The sequence below is a fragment of the Bubalus bubalis genome, chromosome 7 (assembly GCF_019923935.1).
Source record: "Bubalus bubalis isolate 160015118507 breed Murrah chromosome 7, NDDB_SH_1, whole genome shotgun sequence".
Taxonomy (NCBI): Eukaryota; Metazoa; Chordata; class Mammalia; order Artiodactyla; family Bovidae; genus Bubalus; species Bubalus bubalis.
The window spans coordinates 110,879,172-110,892,644 of NC_059163.1; the positions used below are offsets into that span (position 1 = coordinate 110,879,172).

The 13,473-nt window shown below is 36.2% G+C and overlaps 1 protein-coding gene across 11 annotated transcripts in view; it reads left to right on the plus strand.

Moving 5' to 3' along the window:
• FAM13A (family with sequence similarity 13 member A) overlaps positions 1-13,473 on the plus strand; it is a 333,264-nt gene that overhangs the window by 155,390 nt on the left and 164,401 nt on the right. For all 11 annotated transcript variants that reach the window (XM_044946341.2, XM_044946346.2, XM_044946337.2 and 8 more), the window contains exon 6: positions 2,974-3,048. In XM_044946341.2, coding sequence (XP_044802276.2) covers positions 2,974-3,048 — 75 coding nt within the window. The remainder of the gene's footprint in view (positions 1-2,973; positions 3,049-13,473) is intronic.

Consider the following 13,473-nt stretch of genomic DNA (forward strand, 5'->3'; position numbering starts at 1 on the left):
CAAAGGTCAGTTGTTCCTATTAACTTCCCTTACCAATCAGCCTTCTTTCTTCTCGTCACAGTCTAACATTTACTTACTAGCAGTTTAAAAAGAGGTATAAGGATTATACCTAATTATATTATCCAAGTGTAGCCAAATTACACAACAGATTATGCAGTTAATAACTTAGACCTTTTAAATGTCATTCTGGTTATAGTTTATTCCTCTCACAGTGAGTCAGAAACGGGAATGGGTTCATTCACTATTTCCAGTAAACAGCTTCCCACCAGCAGGTGTTGTGACTGGTGGGAATGGGTGGGACTGGAAGGCACACTTACTTGGACATCTCAGAAATGTACCCTTGATCCGTACATAGGGCTGTGCGCGAGGCCACAGGCAGCTGAGTGTGTTGGCAGCGCTGCAGTGACCCCCCCACACCCCCCACTCCAGCTCACAAGACGCTCTGATCTCCTCTGAGTCTGGGGATACTGCTCCCTACAAAGCAGAGAACGGGTGCCAGGTGCAGACCTGTGGCCCAGGCCCCATGCTCTGTGTGATTTTGGTCACATCACCTCAGGATCCACATCTCTCACTTGTAAAATCGGGGGAGGGTAGCTGAGCACTGTTTCTTTAAAAATTCTCTTGGCTTAAAATGCTTTAGTTCTACAACCTACTCTTTTAAGATGCTGAGTATATTGGATGATAAGTAGTATCTATAGATCATAAGAGCTCAGGCTTTAAAGTAATTCAAAACCATCTTTGAAGCCTGTGTGACATTAGGCAATTTACTTAACTTCTGTACACTTTTATTGTGTAATGTTAATAGTTCAAAGGGGAATAATGATAATACAATTATAGTACTTAACTCATAGACTGTTGAGGTGGAAATGGTATTATAAATGCAAAGTCTTTAGCACCATGCCTGACATATCCTATAATTTAGTAGTTATTTATTAGTAGTGAATAGTATTATTATTTCTGAGTAGTAGTATTATTTCCTTTAGGGATGTTTTATACTAATAATATACTGTTTTCTTTAGAAACAAAATAATCCCAGCAAATTTTAGTAACATTACAAGGTGTGTAAACTGTAGTTTTGTTTAAAAGATGATGATCTTAAAAAAGGATGATGATTAATTAACTGTGAGATGAACCTGAAAAAAACTCATTATTTAGGTGATTGAATGGTAGGCATGATGGGAAAAGAAGTGAGATGCAGAGGTAAAGGTTATGGAGCAAGTAAAAGAAATCTGACTTATTCTTAGCATTATTGTCAACTATCATCTTCCTGTTACATATTTTTGTTCTATCTTAATCTAGAGATAGAATCATCTAATGGAAAATTTACTAAACTTAATGGCCATTCAGAAGTGAATCCCTGTATTATTTTTTAAAACAACAAGACTATTCTTTTCATGAATTCAGTTCAGTTCAGTTGCTCGGTCATGTCCGACTCTTTGCAACCCAATGAACTGCAGCACGCCAGGCCACCCTGTCCATCACCAACTCCTGGAATCCACCCAAACCCATGTCCATCAAGTCGGTGATGCCATTCAACCATCTCATCCTATCGTTCCCTTCTTTTCCTCCCCTCAATCTTTCCCAGCATCAGGGTCTTTTCAAATGAGTCAGCCCTTTGCATCAGGTGGCCAAAGTATTGGAGTTTCAGCTTCAGCATCAGTCCTTCCAATGAACACCCAGGACTGATCTCCTTTAGGATGGACTGGTTGGATCTCCTTGCAGTCCAAGGGACTCTCAAGAGTCTTCTCCAACACCATAGTATAAAAGCATCAATTCTTCGGTGCTCAGCTTTCTTGATAGTCCAACTCTCATATCCATACATGACCACTGGAAAAACCATAGCCTTGACTAGACAGACCTTTGGTGGCAAAGTAATGTCTCTGCTTTTTAATATGCTGTCTAGGTTGGTCATAACTTTCCTTCCAAGGAGTGAGCATCTTTTAATTTCATGGCTGCAGTCACCATCTGCAGTGATTTTGGAGCCCAGAAAAATAAAGTCTGACACTGTTTCCACTGTTTCCCCATCTATCTGCCATGAAGTGATAGGACCAGATGCCATGATCTTCGTTTTCTGAATGTTGAGCTTTAAGCCAACTTTTTCACTCTCCACTTTCACTTTCATCAAGAGGCTTTTGAGTTCCTCTTCACTTTCTGCCATAAGGGTGGTGTCATCTGCATATCTGAGGTTATTGAGATCTCTCCTGGCAATCTTGATTCCAGCTTGTGTTTCTTCCAATCCAGCGTTTCTCATGATGTGCTCTGCATACAAGTTAAATAAGCAGGGTGACAATATACAGCTTTGACATACTCCTTTTCCCATTTGGAACCAGTCTGTTGTTCTGTGTCCAGTTCTAACTGTTGCTTCCTGACCTGCATACAGGTATTATGTAGAAATAAATAGTAAATCTATCCAACCCCAAGTAAGCTGCCACCCGTAATCTCTGCTCTTATTTTTGCATGTACTATATTGATGTGAACCAGGGACTTAGAAGCTTAATTATTTTGTAAACAGATACTCCGATATTTTTTCTCAGGATATTGATATTGTTGCTATTCAGTAGTAGTTTGCTAAACAATATGAAGGAATTTGTTTTATGATAAAATACTTATAGACTCAAAACCCATTTGTTAAATACTTGGAGAAAGTTGGAAACTCAAAGTTTGGTGTTGATGTCTTGGAAAATTACTCTTTAGTTCTCCAAAGGAGAGGCGAGCTGTCTGTGAATATGTGAGTGACATGCTATATCATCGTAGAATATGTGTGTCCTATAGGTGCCATACTGATTCTGTCACTGTTTTATGTTACTTCACTCTTGTATGTGATGAAGAAAAGAAATGTTTCAGCTTCTCACTACAATTTCACTAGCTTCTGGTGTGAACAACTCAATCCAGAAATGATTTTCACTATATTGTAATTTCTGTTTAGGGTAGTATTCTTCAGTCTCTAATGTTTCTTTCATACTTCTTTTATAGGAGGCCAATTGTAAGAACATCCTTCTAACAAAAGATTTTGAAAGAGACGCACAAAAGCCATCTCCAAAAACCAAGGTAGGCAATCTCTGCTTTTTAGGCAGAAACATTTAGGAAGACTCTTTATTTTCTTGTGTTTCCATGTTTCTGATCATACATATGACTGAATAAAGGGTATAATGTGTAAAATTTTGTTTTCCTTATTAAGACAATTTCAAAATGCACATATTTGTTTTGCTACTGAGAAGAAAATCTCATTTAACTGAAAATATTTACTTGTACACCCAGAAGAGTGATTACATAAATTTTAGAGCCCCTTTCCAAATCTTAAATCTTTTAAGTAGAACTTCTCCTATATACTGGGCTTCCCTGGTGGCTCAGAGGGTAAAGCGTCTGCCTGCAATGTGGGAGACCCAGGTTTGAGCCCTGGGTTGGGAAGATCCCCTGGAGGAGGAAATGGCAACCCACCAGTATTCTTGCCTGGAGAATCCCATGGACAGAGCAGCCTGGTAGGCTACAGTCTACGGGGTTGCAAAGAGTCAGACACGACTGAGCAACTTCACTCACTCACTCTCCTATATACTAGGTGTATATGATATTCCTAACTGGCCACTGTATATTTTAAATTTTTTTATTTTTGACTATTTTGGATCTTCTTAGCCGTGCACAGGCTTTCTCTAGTCGTGGTGAGCGGAGTCTGCTCTCTAGTTGCGGTCCACGGGCTTCTCGCTGCAGTGGCTTGTTTCGGAGCCCAGGCTCTGGAACACATGCGCCTCAGTAGTCGCGCGCGGGTTCAGCGTCTGTGGTGCACAGGCTTAGTTACCCTGAGGCATGTGGGGTCTTCCCAGACTAACGATCAAACCTGTGTCCCCGCATCGGCAGGAGAATTCTTAACCACCAAGGAAGTCCTGTGATATTTATAGAGATATTTTTTGTTTTTCTCCAATTCTAAGACAAGATTTTCTCCAAATTTTCTTGAGTACATTGTGGGAAAAATTTTAAAGGATTCTTGTCTTTAGTTTTAATTGCACATTATTATAAAAATGATTTTGGCTTTTTTTTTTTTTTGCCTTTTTTTTTGTTTGTTTTTTTGTTGGCTTTTTTTTTTTTTTTTTTTGGCTTTATTTTTAAAGGCAAATCAAGTTAAGTGTGAGTCATTACTTAGTATCTTACAGTTAGAGGCTACAGTTATTTTTTTTTTTAATTTTTTAAAAATCTTTTTTATGAAACTTTTTCCACTTTTTTTTCCTGGAAAATTGTTTTAACTACTATGCTTTTCTTTCCAGATCAGACTATTTTTTTAATCTTTTTCATGTATTTTCTATTCAAACTTACATAACTTCAGTTCTCTAGAAGAAATCTTGTTTACTGTTAAAAATTCAGTGTCAAAAATATGCTCACCAAAACAAATGCATTGAAAAATACAGGATTTGAGAAACATTTTTAAGGTAACATTTGCTCGTTATTTTCATTTTTATTGATATTCCTACTTTTAGGTGAAGAGACCTTAGATGAATCACTTTCTAAATATAAGATAATCTTGAAACTGTCATAAAAATTGTTTGAAGGGATTCTTTTATTCTTATGAAATTAATCCAATTTGGAATATTTCAGGCATATAGAGAATCAATAATTAATGTGCATTGATTACTCTCTGTGAGTCTCACTGTATTGTTTATGACCAAGCTAATTAAATAGAGAAATTGCTTCATTGTTTAATCTGCAGTTTGTGACTTTAGCTTTTTTGTGGTCTTACATGAGCAAGTTTAAATTTACATGAGCAGGCTAATCTTTGCTTAGCTTTGCTTACTTTAGAAGTGATTAAAATCCTTGTAGTTTCAAATCCCCAGAAATGAGGCAGAGCATGTGAGCTACACAAGATTATAAGGCACTAACTCCTTCACCCAGATTGTATTAAAGATCTTTTTCCAGAAGTTTATCTTTGAAAGCTGAAGCTGAAAACACCTTCAAAATATAGTTGATATAAAAAACAAAATGTGGATGGTGTGTCCTTTCTAGAATGACTTAGGGAACTGTGAGAATGATGTGTGTCCTTGGTACTAATGTTACTTCATTTGGCCTACATAGCAGTCTTTCTCAGACTCTCTAGTTACAGCTGTATGTGCCTTGGACAGCTAAATATTTCTGATCCCTATATGGCTAGAGATGTAAAATGGTAATCCAGAAATGGCATGTGTCCCATTGGCTCTGGAGATGTCTCTCTAGTCTAAGCCATCTGTCCCCATCTGTGTTCCCTCTGCTAGCTGTTGTCTCTGCTCTTAGGCAGTGGGGAGGATTGTATTTCTCTCCCTTACATAGGAAAACCTCTTCCTGACCTGACTCTGCTGGAAAAAATAAATGATACCTTCATTACAGAGTGCCGTGATACTTCCTGGATGAGCAATGATCACCAGCCCTGTTAGTTCAAGGACATGCTCATATAACCATTCCAGGCCCCATACTGGATAGACTGCATATGCAAACAAGTAACTGGAATAGATGATATAGAAGGGAACATTAAACGGATTTTTAAAGAGGTGTAAACATAGACATAGCTTCTTGTAACCTAGTATGATCATGATTTGAGGAGAAGAGACAAAATCTTCTTCTGCCTAATACAAATGCCAGGGGCTCTAAATAAGCCTCATAGCTCATATTCATTGGTCACAGTATAAACCCTGAAGAGGATCCAGGAATTGAGGGGGAAAAAACTCTCTTTCTTCTCTCTCCCCTTGGTGTATGACCTAGACTTCCCACTGAACTTGCTATGTTCTTGTTGACCTTGGTTAAAAAAAAGTTCAGGCCATTGTATAAGAAGGACTGTCCAATTAATTCAGTGCTGGGTGAAGGTATAAAATACAAGATAATCTATTTCCTTTCTGATTCCCTGATAGCTCAGTTGGTAAAATTAAAACTACAAGCACATAATAGTTTTAGTCACTAAATTCTCCTAGTGCTTTTATAGATGTTTCTTTTAGTAAACCAAGTCATATTAACTATAAAATGTGTGATAAAAATAGTGCAGTTATCAAGTTATGTAGTAGAAGCAACTGTTAAATTATTTTTATTTTCAGAGGTTAATGATTTCAGGGATTATGCATCATTTATGAAGGAGATTTTATTCAAAATGAAACCAGTTGTCACATTTGTAGTTTCTTAAATGATTTTTTAAATGCCTATGCCTATTAGCAAAGTAAACTAGAAACTTAGAATAATGTAGAATTTTGAGAAATTTTAGTGACAGTATAATTCAATTTACAAATTAAGTCATTTAATAAACATTTAATTTTACCAAGATTAACGTTATTTTAAAGTCATTGTTAATGGATGTGAATGTATTTTGTGGTTGCTTTAATTTATAAAACATTCTAATTAGTATTCTGCTTTTCCACCGAACGTTGTTTCAGTTTGTGTTTCCATGTATCAGCTTAGCTTGTGTGCTTATCTAATAAAAGTAATAGTAGTAGTATATGTAATAGTGATGATTGCTAATACTGGTCAAGTGCCAGACACTATACTTAATATATATATATATTATCTAATAATCATAACATTTCATATGTTGTCATACCATATTCAGCTATATTGAAATTTTGAAACTGCTTCTAATTATCATTAATATAAAAAGCCTTACTTGATAAGTATTAACCAAAGAGTAATTTTTAAACACTTTTATTTTCTTAGGTTTTATGACCTATAATAAATTAAAAGATACAAATTGTTATGATTAATATACCCTAACATACCATCTCTCCTCCCTGTTTTGAAATTGTTTACAATTTAAATACATGTTGTTATAGATTAACTGAATGCCTGTATATATATATATATACATAAATATATAAATATAATAGATATCATAATTTTGTAGGTTTTATAATATCACCTTCTGCTGAAAGGTTGTTGAATCACGCGAATACACTGGGATTCTTGGCCCCCGGAGGAGAAGAATTCAATCCGGGGCCAGAGACGAGGCTTGATCGCTCAGAGCTTTTGTGTAATAAAGTTTTATTAAAGTATAAAGGAGATAGAGAAAGCTTCTGACATAGGCATCAGAAGGGGTCAGAAAGAGTACCCACTTGCTAGTGTTAACAATGAAGTTATATACTCTCCAATGAATCCAAAGAATGTCTGGAGGTTGTAAGACCTCATCAGACCTACTCCCATAAGTTACATTTTAAGATAACAGAATTAGCCAGAAGGTTTAATCCAAAGACTGTCCTTAGGCAAGATATATTATTGTTATATAATCCTAAGGAATGTGGAGAAAGAAAAAAAGTTTGTCCTTTCTTCCTCCTTGAGAATTCCAGACCCCTCTCTCCTTGGGGACCCCTAAACTCCCTATCAACCTGCCTAGGAACTGACTCTCTCACTGCAGTTTTCTTTTTCCTGTTCAATAAAGTGTGTCCTATCAATATTCACTTTCAGTAAGAATATATAATGCAGTTTACTTAGATATTCTTGATTTTTCTGTTTAGGTTGTCTCCAATAGTTAGATGACTTCCAGTATTTTGTTATTACAGATCCATTTTAAGTGAGTAATTTTAACATGATACCTTTTTCACCTATAGAAATAGGATCATATGTACATACATCTTTGTCCAGGTATTACAAATACTCTTAAAATGGGCCAGTCTCCATGTTCAGTGGCTGTGTGTGACTGTTTCCATTTCTCAGTTCAGTTCAGTTCAGTCGCTTAGGCATGTCTGACTCTTTGCGACCCCATGAATCGCAGCATGCCAGGCCTCCCTGTCCATCACCACCTCCCGAAGTTCACTCAAACTCACGTCCATTGAGTCCGTGATGCCATCCAGCCATCTCATCCTCTGTCATCCCCTTTTCCTCCTGCCCCCAATCCCTCACAGAGTCAGAGTCTTCTCCAATGAGTCAACTCTTCCCATGAGGTGGCCAAAGTACTGGAGTTTCAGCTTTTGCATCATTCTTTCCAAAAAAATCCCAGGGCTGATCTCCTTCAGAATGGACTGGTTGGATCTCCTTGCAGTCCAAGGGACTCTCAAGAGTCTTCTCCAACACCACAGTTCAAAAGCATCAATTCTTTGGCGCTCAGCTTTCTTCACAGTCCAACTCTCACATCCATACATGACCACTGAAAAAACCATAGCCTTGACTAGACGGACCTTTGTTGACGAAGTGATGGCTCTGCTTTTCAATATGCTATCTAGGTTGGTCATAACTTTTCTTCCAAGGAGTAAGCGTCTTTTAATTTCATGGCTGTAATCACCATCTGCAGTGATTTTGGAGCCCAAAAAAATAAAGTCTGACACTGTTTCCATTGTTTCCCCATCTATTTCCCATGAAGTGATGGGACCAGATGCCATGATCTTCGTTTTCTGAATGTTGAGCTTTAAGCCAACTTTTTCACTCTCCTCTTTCGCTCTTATCAAGAGGCTTTTTAGTTCCTCTTCACTTTCTGGCATAAGGGTGGTGTCATCGGCACATCTGAGGTTATTGATATTTCTCCCTGAAATCTTGATTCCAGCTTGTGCTTCTTTCAGCCCAGCATTTCTCGTGATGTACTCTGCATCATGAATGTTAAATTTTAGCAAATATTCCTTCACATCTGTTACGATCATTGCCTGATTTTTCTCCCACATTCGTTGATTGTAGAGAGTTATATTCATAGATTTTCTAATCTTAAAGCAACAGTGCCTCACTGGAATAAACCACTTCTGAACCTTACCTTGATACATGTTTTTAAATACCTTGAAAATCAAAAATCAGTTATCCAAAACTGATATTTTACTTAGTATTTTTGCATCTAAGTTAATAAAATGTTTTGTTAATCAATTTTTGGTATAAAGGTTGTGCTAGCCTAATAAAATGGACTGAGGAGAATCTTTTCTACTCTGTGAAACAATTTAAGGTGAGGGTTATCAGTGCTTTCATTATTTGATAGAATATATCTATAAACGTGTCTGGGTCTAGTGAGGTTTACTGATTTATGTGTTTTTAATTTTGTTTTGCTTTTTAAATTTGTTTGGCAAGTTGTTTTTTAGCTGCTTATTCAATTTATTTTGGGCTTATAGTCCTATTCATGTTTTTATTAATTCTTAATTATTAGTTTTTTATTAAAATATAGTTGATTTCTAATAATATATTACTCCAGGTATATAGTATAGTAATTCAAAAGTTGTATAGATTGTATTCCATCCATAAAGTTATTATAAAATGTTGGCTATATTCCTTGTGCTGAAGAATATGTCCTTGTAGCATATTTATTTTATATGTAGTAGTTTGTACCTCTTAATCCCCTATCCACAGCTTTCTTCTCTCCCCTTCCCTCTCCCGACTAGTAACCACTAGTTTGTTCTCCATATCTGTGAGTCTGTTTCTGTTTTGTTATATTTATTCATTTATTTTTTGGATTCCACATAGAAGTAATAAGAGAGTATTTGTCTTTCTCTGTATGACTTATTTCATTAAGCATAATACTCTTTAGGTCCATCCATGTTGTTACAAATGGCAAGATTTAATTCTTTATTATGGTTGAATAGTATTTCATTATAGGTACATGTGTGTGTGTACACACATCTTCTTTATCCATCCATCTGTTGAAGGGCTCTTAGGTTGTTTCCATGTCTTGGCTATTGTGAATAATGCTGCTATGAACATTAAGGTGCATGTATCTTTTCAAAGTAGTGTTTTTATTTTCTTAGGGTATATACCCAGAAGTAGAATTGCTGGATCATATAGTAGTTCTATTTTTCATTTTTTGATGTTATATTTTCTAGAAAATAGTCTGTTTTAATTAATTGGCATACAAATTTTAATCTTTCCTCTTGTTTTTAAAATCTTTATTGTAGTCTTTGTTTTATTGTAGTTACGGTATTTCTTTCCCTGATTCATCAATCTCTGTTACTATTTACTCTATATCTATTATTCTTAAGGTAAATCTTTTTTCTTAATGTTTATTGCTTTTTCCTCCACAGACATATATTTTTTTTCTTTTTCTTTGTCTTTTTATTTATTTATTTATTTTTTAAATTTTATTTTATTTTTAAACTTTACATAATTGTATTAGTTTTGCCAAATTATCAAAATGAATCCACCACAGGTATACATGTGTTCCCCATCCTGAACCCTCCTCCCTCCTCCCTCCCCATACCATCCCTCTGGGTTGTCCCAGTGCACCAGCCCCAAGCATCCAGTATCATGCATCGAACCTGGACTGGCAACTCATTTCATACATGATATTTTACATTTCAATGCCATTCTCCCAAATCTTCCCACCCTCTCCCTCTCCCACAGAGTCCATAAGACTGTTCTATACATCAGTGTCTCTTTTGCTGTCTCGTACACAGGGTTATTGTTACCATCTTTCTAAATTCCATATATATGCGTTAGTATACTGTATTGGTGTTTTTCTTTCTGGCTTACTTCACTCTGTATAATAGGCTCCAGTTTCATCCACCTCATTAGAACTGATTCAAATGTATTCTTTTTAATGGCTGAGTAGTACTCCATTGTGTATATGTACCACAGCATTCTTATCCATTCATCTGCTGATGGACATCTAGGTTGCTTCCATGTCCTGGCTATTATAAACAGTGCTGCGATGAACATTGGGGTACACGTGTCTCTTTCCTTTCTGGTTTCCCTGGTGTGTATGCCCAGCAGTGGGATTGCTGGATCATAAGGCAGTTCTATTTCCAGGTTTTTAAGGAATCTCCACACTTTTCTCCATAGTGGCTGTACTAGTTTGCATTCCCACCAACAGTGTGGGAGGGTTCCCTTTTCTCCACACCCTCTCCAGCAGTTATTGCTTGTAGACTTTTGGATCACAGCCATTCTGACTGGTGTGAAATGGTACCTCATAGTGGTTTTGATTTGCATTTCTCTGATAATGAGTGATGTTGAGCATCTTTTCATGTGTTTTTTAGCCATCTGTATGTCTTCTTTGAAGAAATGTCTATTTAGTTCTTTGGCCCATTTTTTGATTGGGTCATTTATTTTTCTGGAGTTGAGCTGTAGGAGTTGCTTGTATATTCTCGAGATTAGTTGTTTGTCAGTTGTTTCGTTTGCTATTATTTTCTCCCATTCTGAAGGCTGCCTTTTCACCTTGCTAATAGTTTCCTTTGATGTGCAGAAGCTTTTAAGGTTAATTAGGTCCCATTTGTTTATTTTTGCTTTTATTTCCAATATTCTGGGAGGTGGGTCATAGAGGATCCTGCTGTGATGTATGTCAGAGAGTGTTTTGCCTATGTTCTCCTCTAGGAGTTTTATAGTTTCTGGTCTTACGTTGAGATCTTTAATCCATTTTGAGTTTATTTTTGTGTATGGTGTTAGAAAGTGTTCTAGTTTCATTCTTTTACAAGTGGTTGACCAGAGTTCCCAGCACCACTTGTTAAAGAGATTGTCTTTAATCCATTGTATATTCTTGCCTCCTTTGTCAAAGATAAGGTGTCCATATGTGCGTGGATTTATCTCTGGGCTTTCTATTTTGTTCCATTGATCTATATTTCTGTCTTTGTGCCAGTACCATACTGTCTTGATAACTGTGGCTTTGTAGTAGAGCCTGAAGTCAGGTAGGTTGATTCCTCCAGTTCCATTCTTCTTTCTCAAGATCGCTTTGGCTATTCGAGGTTTTTTGTATTTCCATACAAATTGTGAAATTATTTGTTCTAGCCCTGTGAAGAATGCTGTTGGTAGCTTGATAGGGATTGCATTGAATCTATAAAGTGCCTTGGGTAGTATACTCATTTTCACTATATTGATTCTTCCAATCCATGAACATGGTATATTTCTCCATCTGTTAGTGTCCTCTTTGATTTCTTTCACCAGTGTTTTGTAATTTTCTATATATAGGTCTTTAGTTTCTTTAGGTAGATATATTCCTAAGTATTTTATTCTTTCCGTTGCAATGGTGAATGGAATTGTTTCCTTAATTTCTCTTTCTGTTTTCTCATTATTAGTGTATAGGAATGCAAGGGATTTCTGGGTGTTGATTTTATATCCTGCAACTTTACTATAGTCATTGATTAGTTCTAGTAATTTTCTGGTGGAGGCTTTAGGGTTTTCTATGTAGAGGATCATGTCATCTGCAAATAGTGAGAGTTTTACTTCTTCTTTTCCAATTTGGATTCCTTTTATTTCTTTTTCTGCTCTGATTGCTGTGGCCAAAACTTCCAAAACTATGTTGAATAGTAATGGTGAAAGTGGGCACCCTTGTCTTGTTCCTGACTTTAGAGGAAATGCTTTCAATTTTTCACCATTGAGGATACTGTTTGCTGTGGGTTTGTCATATATAGCTTTGATTATGTTGAGGTATGTTCCTTCTATTCCTGCTTTCTGGAGAGTTTTTATCATAAATGGATGTTGAATTTTGTCAAAGGCTTTCTCTGCATCTATTGAGATAATCATATGGTTTTTATTTTTCAATTTGTTACTGTGGTGTATTACATTGATTGATTTGCGGATATTGAAGAATCCTTGCATCCCTGGGATAAAGCCCACTTGGTCATGGTGTATGATCTTTTTAATATGTTGTTGGATTCTGATTGCTAGAATTTTGTTAAGGATTTTTGCATCTATGTTCATCAGTGATATTGGCCTGTAGTTTTCTTTTTTTGTGGGATCTTTGTCAGGTTTTGGTATTAGGGTGATGGTGGCCTCATAGAATGAGTTTGAAAGTTTACCTTCCTCTGCAATTTTCTGGAAGAGTTTGAGCAGGATAGGTGTTAGCTCTTCTCTAAATTTTTGGTAGAATTCAGCTGTGAAGCCATCTGGACCTGGGCTTTTGTTTGCTGGAAGATTTTTGATTACAGTTTCAATTTCCGTGCTTGTGATGGGTCTGTTAAGATTTTCTATTTCTTCCTGGTCGAGTTTTGGAAAGTTGTACTTTTCTAAGAATTTGTCCATTTCTTCCACGTTGTCCATTTTATTGGCATATAATTGTTGATAGTAGTCTCTTACGATCCTTTGTATTTCTGTGTTGTCTGTTGTGATCTCTCCATTTTCATTTCTAATTTTATTGATTTGATTTTTCTCCCTTTGTTTCTTGATGAGTCTGGCTAATGGTTTGTCAATTTTATTTATCCTTTCAAAGAACCAGCTTTTGGTTTTGTTGATTTTTGCTATGGTCTCTTTTGTTTCTTTTGCATTTATTTCTGCTCTAAGTTTTAAGATTTCTTTCCTTCTTCTAACCCTGGGGTTCTTCATTTCTTCCTTTTCTAGTTGCTTTAGGTGTAGAGTTAGGTTATTTATTTGACTTTTTTCTTGTTTCTTGAGGTGTGCCTGTATTGCTATGAACTTTCCCCTTAGGACTGCTTTTACCGTGTCCCACAGGTTTTGGGTTGTTGTGTTTTCATTTTCATTTGTTTCTATGCAAATTTTGATTTCTTTTTTGATTTCTTCTGTGATTTGTTGGTTATTCAGCAGCGTGTTGTTCAGCCTCCATATGTTGGATTTTTTAATAGTTTTTCTCCTGTAATTGAGATCTAATCTTACTGCATTGTGGTCAGAAAAGATGCTTGGAATGATTTC